Source organism: Musa acuminata, chromosome BXJ2-1, assembly GCF_036884655.1.
Source record: "Musa acuminata AAA Group cultivar baxijiao chromosome BXJ2-1, Cavendish_Baxijiao_AAA, whole genome shotgun sequence".
Classification (NCBI taxonomy): domain Eukaryota; kingdom Viridiplantae; phylum Streptophyta; class Magnoliopsida; order Zingiberales; family Musaceae; genus Musa; species Musa acuminata.
Genome location: NC_088338.1, coordinates 36,507,501 through 36,519,858, shown reverse-complemented (window position 1 = coordinate 36,519,858; position 12,358 = coordinate 36,507,501). Strand labels below are relative to the sequence as shown.

The following is a 12,358-nucleotide window of genomic DNA, read 5'->3' as shown; positions in this document are numbered from 1 at the left end:
TAAAGTCTGTTTATAATCTGCATTGTCTATGAAGTATTTTCGAAAATATTTGCTTATGGAACCCGAGTGAGACATTTTCTCTAACCCGTTTTCTCTTTTGTAGGTCCTAAGGGACCATGGGAGGCTTCGGGGAGGCTGTCCTTTGCGGACGGATACGCAAAGGTGTCGCACGACTTAGACAAAACAAGCTAAGTCCGTGACAAAATGGTATTGTCACCATGAGTCAAGTAACAAGTAGTTTATTGAATAAGGAGTTGAGAAGAAAGAATTTAGTAATATCTCAGAGTGATTCACAGGTACTTATCTCATAGAACAAATGAAGGTCAATGTTTAAGGATAGAAGCAGTTTACTCATAGGTACAAGCTAGTCAAGATCAAGAAAAGATATTGTTTGCTATAACTGTGGTGAGAAAGGACATTACAAAAATCAATGTAAGCAATATAAGAAGAGCAAGAAAAAGGGAAAAGAAGTGGAGTCTACGTAGTCAAAAGATTATATCACAATTACAGTGCAAAGTGGTGATTATTTAATTTTGTCTCCTTCTAATGATTTTTTTTTTTTGTTTCAGGATCTTGAGTGGGTGATTGACATAGGTTTTTCTTATTATGCTACATCACAAAGGGAGTTTTTTGCTACATACAGGTCTAGAAAATTTGGTGTTGTCAAGATGGGCAACTATGGCACGGCAAACATCATTGGCATGGGTGATATCCACATAAAGATCAATCTTGAGTACAAGTTGGTGCTTAAGGATATGAGGCATATGGTTGACTTAAGTCTGAATTTAATTTCAATTGGAAGACTAGATGATGAAGACTATAATAGCAGATTTTACAAAGGACAATTAAAGCTCAGTAAGAGTTCTCTTATTGTAGCTAGTAGAAAGAAATATCATACCTTATACAGGTTACAGGCCAAAGCTTGTGGTGAGTAGCTAAATGCTACAGAAAAAAACTTCAGCATGGAGTTGTGGCATTGGCGATTGGGACATATAAGCGAGAAGGGACTGCAAGCTCTTTCCAAGAGAAAGATATTATCAGACCTCAAAGGTACACATTTGAACCCTTGTATTGATTGTTTGGCTAGTAAATAACACAAAGTTTCATTTGATAGTCCTGCTTTATCTAGAAAAATGTATGCCTTAGACCGTGTTTATACAAATGTATGTGATCTTTTAAGGACAAAAACTCCTGGTGGATCTGTTAATGTTCCTAGTATCAGTGGTGCATTTTATTTTGTCACATTTATATATGATTTTTTAAGGAAAGTTTGGGTCTATGCTAATGAAGACCAAAGATCAAGTTATTAATGTCTTCAAAGAGTTTTATGCCAGAGTTGAAAAAGAGACAGAAAGGTAATTGAAATGCATAAGATCATATAATGGTGGTGAGTACATAGTATTATTTAATAATTATAGCAGGTCACATGACATCCAACATGACATGACAGTTTCGGGTACACCTCAGCATAATGCAATTGTAGAGAGGATAAACCGTACAATTTTGAAAAAGATCAAATGTTTGCTTTCACAAGCCAAGATACCTAAAAGGTTTTGAGATGAGGCTTTGAGGACTGCAGTTATTGTGATTAACTTGTCACCATGTATAGCCCTAGATGGTGATATTGTAGAGCATGTATGGTCAGGAAAAAATATTTCCTGCAAGCGTTTGAAAGTGTTTGGTTGTCGTGCATTTACACACATTCCAAACAATAAGAGGTCCAAGCTGGATGATAAGATTAAAGAATATTTTTTTCTTAGTTACTCACATGATTAGTTTGGTTACAGGTTTTAGAATCCAAAAAAGTAGAAGGTATTTAAAAATAGAGATATAGTCTTCTTTGAGGATCAAACCTTTGAGGATTTGAAAAAGAAGGCGCTAGCCTAGACATCTATAGAAGGATTAGCATATTGTGACTCAGTTATTCCTCTAATATATCAGGGTGATAGGAGAGATGTGCAGGAAAATGATATAGAGCCTGATGTTGATATACCTATAGTACATGTTGAGCAAAAAGAAGTTAGAGAGCAACTTCTCGCAGAACCTCAGTTGAGAAGATCTTATAGATAACGTCAACCTTCCAGAAGATACTCTACAAATGAATATATGATGCTTACTGATGCAGATGAACTAGAGAGTTACCATGAAGTAATTGAAAGTGAGCAGAAAAAGAAGTGATTAGTTGCTATGCAGAAAGAGATTGATGTTCTTTATAAGAACCACACATATGATTTAGTGCTACTACCAAAGGGAATAAAGGTCTTGAAGAACAAGTAGATTTTTAGGTTGAAGACTCAAGAATATTGTTCTCAACCAAAGTACAAGGCTAGATTGGTTGTGAAAGACTTTAGTCAAAAGAAAGGTATTGACTTTGATGAGATTTTTCTCCCGTTGTTAAAATGTTTTATATTCGTGTTACTCTTCGTATTGTTGCTAATCAGGACTTGGAGGTTGAGCAGTTAGATATGAAGACAGCTTTCCTTCATGATGATTTGGAGGAGGAAATTTATATGGAGCAACTAGAAGGCTTTAAAGTCAAAGGTAAATATAACTTTGTTTGCAAGTTGAAGAAGAGCTTGTATAGGCTGAAATAAGCTCCAAGACAATAGTATAGAAAGTTTAATTTATTTTGGATAGAAAATGGATATAAAAGAACGGCTTTAGATCATTTTGTGTACTTCAAATGGTTTGGTGAGAATTTTATTATTCTCTTAGTTTATGTTGATGACATACTTATTCTTGAGAAAGATATATCTATAATTGATAGGCTGAAGAATAAACTAAGTGAGTCTTTTATAATGAAGGACATGGGATGGGGCCAGCAAAGCAAATACTAGGCATGTAAATTTTCCATGATAGAAAAAAGAAGAAGATTTGGTTGTCACAGGAGAAATACATCGAGAAAGTATTGGAAATGTTCAATATGAGCAATGCAAAGCCAGATGGTTCTGTTCTTGTAGGTCACTTTAAGTTGTGCTTAGAACAGAGTCCATCAAGTGATGAGGAGAAGGAGAAAATGTAAAAGGTTCATTATGCTTCAACAGTTGAAAGTTTAATGTATGCAATGGTATGTACGAGGTCAAACATCGCATATGCAATGGGTGTTACTAGCAGATTTCTTACAAATCCAAGCCAAAAGCAGTGGGCAGCAATGAAATAAATCTTTAGATATCTCAAAGGGAGTTCTAAAGTTTGTTTAAGCTTTGGAGGTGAACCACCTGTGTTGACAGATTACACAGATACAGATATGACAAGAGATATTGATACGAGGAAGTCCACATCAGGTTTTCTACTTACTTTTACAAGGGGAGCTATGCATGGCAATCCAGATTGCAAAGGTGTTTTGCTCTCTCCACCACAAAGGAAAAATATATTGTTGCTACAAAGGTTTGCAAAGAAATGTTATGGATGAAAGAATTCTTACAAGAATTGGGGCTGAAACAAGAAAACTATGCGTGAATAGTGATAGCCAGAGTGCTATCCATTTGTGTAAGAACCCAACTTTTCATTTCAACTCAAAGCATATAGATGTTAGATACCATTGGATTTGAAATGTACTTGAAGAGAAGTAATCGTAGCTTTAGAAAATTCACACAGATGATAACGAAGCAGACATGCTAACAAAGACCTTACCAAAAGAAAGACAAGAGATCTGCCGACAATTGGTCGGCATAACTTTACATTAAGAAGTAATGAGACAGCCTCCCTTATGGGCTGAAGGGATAGATTATTGGGCTGAAAGCTCATGAATTCAACCCATAGTGGGCTTTAATAGCCCACAACTCATCACCCTGAAGCATAAGGAGCATTTTGCATTTTCTCATTCTCCTCATCACTTGATGGACTTTGTTTTGAGCATGACTTGAAGTAACCTGCAAGAGGAGAACCAATTGGTTTTGCATTGGTCAAACTGAACCTTTCTAATTCCTTCTCAATATATTTGTCTTGTGATAACCAAATCTTCTTATTTTTTCTATTACGGGAAATTTGCATGCTCAGTATTTGTTTTGCTAGCCCCATGTCCTTTATTGCAAAAGACTCACTCAGTTCCTTCTTCCACCTGTCAATTATAGACATATATTTCCCAAGAATAAGCTTATCATCAATATAAAGTAAGAATAACAAAATTCTCACCAAACCATTTGATGTACACACAATGATCTAAAACTGTTCTTTTATATCCATTTTCTATCATAAATGAATCAAACTTTCTATACCATTGTCTTGGAGCTTGCTTCAGCTCATACAAGCTCTTCTTTAACTTGCTGACAAAGTTCTCTTTACCTTTGACTTTGAAGTATTTTGGTTACTTTATATAAATTTCTTCCTCCAAATCACCATTAAGGAAAGTTGTCTTCACATTTAACTGCTCAACCTCCAAGTCTTGGTTAACAGTAATACCAAGAGCAACATGAATAGAAGATATTTTAACAATAAGAGAAAAATTCTCATCAAAGTCAATACCTTTCTTTTGACCAAAGCATTTCACAACCAATCTAGCTTTGTACTTTGGTTGAGAATAATATTCTTGAGTCTTCAACCTAAAAACTCACTTGTTCTTCAAGACCTTCATTCCCTTTGATAGTAGCACCAAATCATATGTATGGTTTTTTTTTAAGAGCATTCATCTCTTCCTGCATAGCAACTAACCACTTCTTTTTCTACTAACTTTCAATTGCTTCTTGATAACTCTCTGGTTCACCTGCATTAGTAAGCATCATATACTTATATGTAGAATATCTTTTGGAAGGTTGACGTTGTTTAAAAGATCTTCTCAACTGAGATTTTGTGAGAAGTTGCTTTCCAACTTCTTCTTGCTCAACATGTCCTACAGGTAGATCAACATCAAGCTCTACACCATCTTCTTGCATATCTCTCCCATCACCTTGATATACTAGAGGAATAACTGGGTCACAATCTATTAATCATTTTACAAAAGTCTTGGTTAGGCCTTCTTCTTCAAATCCTCAAAAGGTTTAACCCTCAAAGAATACTGTATCTCTACTTCTAAACACCTTCTGCTTTTTTAGATCCCAAAGCATGTTACCAAATTGATCATGCGAGTAACTAAGAAAAATATATTCTTCAGTCTTACCATCCAGCTTGGACCTCTTATTGTTTGGAATATGTGCAAATACACGACAACCAAACAATTTTAAATGCTTGTAGGAAACATATTTCCCTGACCATACATACTCTACAATATCATCATATTGGGTTATACATGGTGACAAGTTGATCACATCAATTGTAGTCCTTAAAGCCTCATCCTAAAACCTTTTGGGTAGCTTGGCCTGTGAAAGCATACATCTGATCTTTTCCATGATGATGCGGTTCATCCTCTCCGTGATTGCATTATGTTGAGGTGTACTATGAACTATCATCTCATGTTGGATGTCATGTGACCTATAATAATCATTAAATAATCCTGTATACTCACAATCATTATCTGATCTTATGCATTTCAATTGTCTTTCTATCTCCCTTTAAACCCTGGCATGAAACTCTTTGAAGACATTAATAACTTGATCTTTGGTCTTCATAGCATAGGCCCAAACTTTCCTAAAAAAATTATCTATAAAAGTGATAAAATAAAGTGCATCACTGATATTACGAACATTAACAGATCCACTATAAGTTTTTGTTCTCAAAGGACCACATACATATATATAAACATGATTTAAGGCATGCATTTTTCTAGACAAAGCAGGACTAGCAAATGAAACTCTGTGTTATTTACCAGCCAAACAATCAATACCAGGGTTCAAATATATACCTTTGAGATCTGGCAATATCTCTCTCTTGGTAAGAGCTTGCAGTCCCTTCTCGTTCATGTGTCTCAATCGCCTATGTCATAACTCCATGCTGAAATATTTCTCTATAGCATTCAGTTACTCACCACAAGCTTTGGCATGCAAACTTTATAAGGTGTGACATTTCTTTCCACTAGCCACAATAAGATAACCCTTACTGAGCTTCTATTGCTATATGTGAAATCTACTATCATAGTCTTCATCATTTAGTATTCTAACTGAAATTAAATTCAGCCTCAAGTCAACCACATGCCTCACATCCTTAAGCACAAACTTGCAGCCAAAGTTGGTCTTTATGTGGATATCACCCATGCCAATAAAGACCAACTTATATAGCAAAAAACCAACTTGACAACACCAAATTTTTCAGACCTATATATAGCAAAAAACTTCCTCCGTGGTGTAGCATGATAAGAAGCACCTGTGCCAATCACCCACTCAAGATCCTGACACACATAAGAAAAAATATCATCAGAAGGAGACACAATCAAATAATCACCACCTTGCACTATAGTTGTGATATTATCTTTTGACTCTATAGACTCTACTTCTTTTCCCTTTTTCTTTCTCTTCTTAGGTTAAATTGATTCTTATAATGTCTTTTCTCGCCACAGTTATAGCAAACAATATCTTTTCTTAATCTTGACTTGCTTCTACTCATGCGTGAACTTTGATCTTCGTTTGTTCTTTAAGATAAATGTATGTGAATCATTTTGAGATATTACTGAATTCTTTCTTCTCAACTCCTCATTCAACAAACTGATTGTTACTTGATTTATTGTGACAATACCATTTGACACAGAATTACTAAGGGAAACCACTAGTGTCTCCCAACTTTCTAGCAATGAACTGAGAAATAACAATGCTTGCAACTCATCATCAAGAGATATTTTCATAGAGAATAACTGGTTAGTGATACTCTACATTTCATTCAAATGTTCAACAATAGAAGTACCCTCTTTATATTTCAGGTTTACAAGTTTTCTGATCAAGAAAGCTTTGTTATCAGTTGTTTTTCTTTCATAGAGATCTTCCAACTTTTTCCAAAGAGAATAAGCAGAACTTTCAGTAGAAATATGATGAAAGACACTATCATCGAGCTACTATCGAATAAACCAAACTATTTTTTGGTCTAACCTCTTCCACTCATCATCTGCCATAGTTATAGGCTTTGCACTATCCCTCTACAAAGGTTCATACAAATCTTTGCAATAAAAGAAATCTTCCATTCTTATTTTTACAAATTATCCAATTATTTTCATTCAAGCTAATCATGTGAGAAACACTATCGGCCTCCATGTTCAAACAAAAAATTAAATCAACAAAAATTAAATACGAGTTGATTAGATATAAATAGAAATAAATTTTTTGTATATGAATAAATACTAGCAAACCATAACATGTAGCGGAATTAAATAGAATCACAATCAAATATAACACCAATTTTTACGTGAAAAATCTCTCCAACGTAAAGCGTAAAAACTACATAGCAAACTAAAGATAATCCACTATAAGAATAATGAATATACAAATCTTTGTCTTTTGCCCAAAATTCTAGTAATAATCACAAGAGAATAACTGAGATACAAGGATTACGTCACTATGCACAATATCCAAATTCTCCCCAAATAATCACAATAAGAATCTACTGTAGATCTGATCTAACCTAAGATGAGAACATTACTGGATGATTGAGAATAGTCTCTCTTTATTGCTCTTGTCTTCTTCCCTTTCCTTTTCTCGTTTTTCTCTTTTTCTCCTCCGTTTTGAATCAAGTTACTGCTATAATTTTTCTCCTCAAAAAATCGCAGCCACCACACACCCCTAATTTGGATCTAGGATTAGGTCAAAGGGGAGATGGGCTGTGGGCTATTAAAGCCCACTATGGGCTGAATTCATTGGCTTTCAGCCCAACAGTCTCAGCCCAACTATGGTTCCTCTTATCGGAAGACACACTCCATCAACAACCAGATTACGACCACCCCCCGTCTTCTTTACACCTTGTCTTCCCACCATAATCTCTCTGATTTTGTTGGAGTAGCTCCACTTCCCATAAGCAGCATAAGCATTCGAGAGCAAGACATAGACTTATCAGGTTCTAGCTTGAGGTGCTCTATCAAAGCACTGTCAGTAAGCTCCAAATCTCCGTAGGCTTTGCTTGAGCTTAGAATTGCTCCCCATATAGACCTACTTGGCTTCATTGGCATCCTTGCTATCACGTTTAGAGCATCACTCAACCGCCCCGACCGTGCTAAAAGATCAACTACGAACCCATACTGCTCCACTCCAGGTTCGATATTACATCTCTGCTTCATGGATTCGAAGATCCTTAGCGCCTTATCCACCAGGCCAGCATGGCTGCAGGTCGTAAGAACTACAACTAAGGTCACACTATTTGGCATCAGACCCTCTTCTTGCATTTCATGGAACAGCTCCAGAGCTTCGGCTCCAAAGCCATGAAAGGCAAGGCCAGTAATCATAGCCGTCCAAAGCGTGACATCCTTCTCAGAAACATTGTCGAAAACCATAAAGGACCTCCAAATGTTACCACACCTAGAGTACATATCTATTGAGGCTGACCCCAAAAAGGCATCCAGATTTCCATAAACCTTTAGCACCCAACCATGTCCGCACCTTCCTTGATTTAGTTCGCCAATCTCTGCAGCAGCAGAAACACAAGAGAAATGGCAATCACCTTATCAGGTCTTACATTGTCAACGAGCATGTCCCGGAATAGTTTCATCACCATTCCGAAATCACCTCTCCGAGCATACCTGGCAAGAAGAGAATTCCACGAGATCAGGTCTCTCCTAGGCGCTTCATCGAAAAACCTGCGACCAAGATCCAATTGTCCAGTACTTGCAAATCCAGAAATAATTATGTTCCCCCGAGATTGCATCTCTCTCAACAATTCCATCGAACCTCTTGATAGCAATTTCCATTTCTTCACACTTGGCATACACATCCAAAAGAGCATTACTCAAAATCGAGCCACTTGCATGGGTGCTGGTAGGAAACTTTCATACGATCAGCCCTTGAACAACTTCCCAAGGCGCGGATCTTTCAGCTGGCCACAGCACGTCAGAAGGCCGAAAATGGTGTACGCGTCCGGCTTGATACCTGAAGCTTGCATATCTCCAAACAACCTGAGAGCTCCCGTAGAGCATCCTTGTCTGCCCAGCCCAGATAGCATAATATTGCACGAAACGATATCGTGTTCGGGCATCTGATCAAACACCTGACGGGCAGAAGCTACATCCCCACCGTCCAAGTACATCTTCACGAGGGAATTCCGCAGATAGATACACGAGCGGAGGCCACAAACAATGACATGGACATGGACCTGCTTACCGACTGACACATTGATGGAAGATTTGAGAAGGGAAAGGAAGGTCTGTTCATTAGGATGCACAAAGCATACACTTGTAGAGATCGAAGGACTGGCCTGGCGAGAAAGATAGAGCTGAAATCATGATGTTGTAGATGTAAAGATTGGGATGAGGGGTGAAGTGGCGGAAGAGAAGGGCATAATTCAGGTGCTCAGGGTAGGAGACCGCAGAGAAGTTTGGCCAGTGAGGTGGAGCCTCATCATCTGGGCCAGAAGTGGGTTGGCGTGTGGCACTTCTCGAGAAGAACAAGGGCGGGGTGATTGAGCCTCAGCGAGACCGACGGATCCCAGCTGCTGGAATGCATGCATGATCCGTGACTGGCAAAGCAGAGTAAGGATGCAAGAAGGAGGCTTCTCCTGAGTGCTATCATGGAGGATGAATTGGAATAGCAGCAGCGGCAACCAAATACCGAGGGAAAAGTCGTACTGTTAGGGGTTCATAGTGACTAAATAGATGCACCATGGCCCATGGGCCTAATCCGGGACAAAGGCGTTAGGGTCATTCAGGTAGAGGGGTTGGGCCGGCTATTTGGATATACCTGCCTACCAGAATGTTTGACTGTCTGGATCAAATATGTCGCGTACTATCACCGCCTACCTAACGAGATGGCACCGAACCAGTGGACACCAATTCATGCACAGTGAGAGAAGGCGAAGAACTAAAGACGAGGGCGATAGCGTCCATAAAGGGAAACCGAAAAGGATGTGACAGAAGAGGAAGAAGGAAGATGCGGGGGAGAATAAGGCGCTCGGTAAGCAAGCTGCCGATCCCTCTCGGCTTCTGGTTGGCATGTGTGGGTGTTCCGGTGTGTGTTGGGGAGTATGCTGCATGGTGTTGTTTACCTGTCGGTCCCATTCCCACTTTTCCCGGTCACTTGTCTCTCCTCCAACCTAAACCAGCAAAATCGCCGTGTATTCTCATCCGCTTTCATGTGCCCTGCTCTCTCTATCGATCATTCACTACCAAACGCAGTCTCTCTCTCTCTCTCTCTCTCTCTCTCTCTCTCTCTCTCTCTCTCTCTCTCTCTCTCTCTCTCTCTCCACCCACCTCTATACGGATATATATCTCCCTCTCACCTCATTTTCTCTCCCACTCTCTTCCCCTCCAATCCTCTTCTCCATTCTAGACAGATATGCATTTCAATACCAATGATCAGGAAGAAGACAACACCGTTTTGTTGCTCTCGCTTTGGCCGCCTGGAAGCCAATCCTCACCAGCTTCTTCCTCCTGCTCTTCTTCTACTTCAACTTTTGTTGCTTCTAAGTGGCTCCGCGCAAGCTCGAAACCGCAGTGTCACTTCTCCCACTCTTCAAACCAAGTGGACGATGACTCCTCAGTGACGATCGAACTCTCCATTGGCCCCCCGAATGCGAGGCCTAGGGCAAGCACAAGCACCGCGGCCACCACCGCCGCAGGCTTGAACCTCGTGCCTAGTAGCTACTGGATTCCCTCTCCCGCCGAAATCCTGGTTAGCGCCACCCAGTTCTCCTGCACCGTGTCCAACAAAACCTTTAATCGCTTCAACAACATGCAGGTCGATGAACGTCATGTATTAGGTCCCTACTCGCTTTTTACTTCGAGATACTGTCTCTTCCGTTCCTAACTTTGCATGTTGCTGTCCAATCAGATGCACATGTGGGGTCACGGATCGCAGTATCGGAGGGGATCGGAGTCACCGCGTGGCATACCGAGGCAATTGCCCTCGCCATGTCTGTTGAAGCTGCCGTGCTACTGCTGCGCGGAGGGGTGTAAGAACAACATTGAGCATCCTAGGTCACGGCCGCTCAAGGACTTTCGGACACTGCAGACGCATTACAAGCGCAAGCACGGAGTGCGGCCTTTCGCGTGCCGTAGGTGCGGTAAGGCATTCGCAGTGCGCGGTGACTGGCGCACCCACGAGAAGAACTGTGGCAAGCTGTGGTTCTGCATCTGCGGCTCCGACTTCAAGCACAAGCGATCTCTCAAGGACCACGTGAGATCCTTCGGCAGCGGCCATGCACCTCATATCGCGGAGACGATGAGCATTGATGAAGAGGTGGGGGTGATAGAAGGTAAGGACGGTGACTAGCTAAGAGAGTAACGGGGACAATGATGATGTTTTATCTTGTTATCTAGTGAGATAAAGATCACAATAAATTTCACGATCTTTAGGTCTCATAGAGAGACGGAGAGAGAGAGAGAGTTTGAAGGAAAGCAGGGTAGACGCATGCTAGGTTTTCTTAAACTGGAGCTTTCTATCAATTTCATTACCTTTTCTTACTATTATGTACTGTCACCGTGTCTCGTGCTTGAAGGGGGAGAGAACAGGTACTTATCGGTCTGTGCCTGTATCATTTCTCTTTTACCGAAATCTGCCATGCCTGATCAGTTTAATCGCAATGCATTTGTCATATACGCACAGAAGTCTCAAAAGAACAGTATGTTAGATACTCTCTCTTAATCACTCACTCAATCTGACAGTTGCCATGTACGTATACAAGCATTAAAAGAACAGGAACTGGGATTCTTCCAGTTAATCATACACTTAATCAAACAGCTTTAGTGTGCAGTCCTTGCATGCAATTCTTACCGATCTTTGCAACGCAAAGAGAGAAAGAGAGAGCTGGAAATGGGTATCATAAAGTAATGTTTCTAGTGTTCTACTAAAAAAGAGCTAGAGAAGCGGTGAGGTATTGAAGGGTGTTTGAAATTGACTCTCTACTCAATGTCTACTATATGCAGCCACTGAGTTACTGCTATGCTAACGCGTACTGCTCAATAATGTTTCTCTCTCAGTCAGTCACTCTGGCGTTGTCTCTTCCACGACCACTGATGTTCGCACAGACGCCATTAGCGGAAGTGTCAGCATTGTACCTGGACGCAGAGACAAGCTGCTGCCATTATTTTGTCTTCTCTAAGGATTTGGCCAAAGCACTGTTGCTTCTTCAGCCAACAACACCGTTGCAAGCCTGGTTGCACCAGCTTGCACCCAAAGATAAACACGGACTCAAGATGTGAATGGTAATCAACAAGCTTTTTTAAGGTAGTCAACCAGATTGAAGGTTGCATGTCTCATCTATGTCTGATCCATAGGTAGGGATTATTTGTCAGGAGAATATTACGTTATGCCTTAAGATATTGCTTGCTTGAGCATTTTTGGAGATTCCTGCATGGTTT

At 39.9% G+C, this 12,358-nt stretch overlaps 1 protein-coding gene and 1 pseudogene across 1 annotated transcript in view; one reads left to right on the top strand and one right to left on the bottom strand.

The window, feature by feature from the left end:
• Positions 1 to 7,296: 7,296 nt before the first annotated feature.
• On the bottom strand, positions 7,297 to 9,603 carry LOC135598181 (pentatricopeptide repeat-containing protein At3g04750, mitochondrial-like; annotated as a pseudogene).
• A 731-nt stretch (positions 9,604 to 10,334) lies between these two features.
• Positions 10,335 to 12,358, top strand: part of LOC103988689 (zinc finger protein WIP6-like) — a 100,066-nt gene continuing 98,042 nt past the window's right edge. The window contains exons 1-2 of the mRNA XM_065091784.1: positions 10,335 to 10,736; positions 10,830 to 11,253. Coding sequence (XP_064947856.1) covers positions 10,335 to 10,736; positions 10,830 to 11,253 — 826 coding nt within the window. The remainder of the gene's footprint in view (positions 10,737 to 10,829; positions 11,254 to 12,358) is intronic.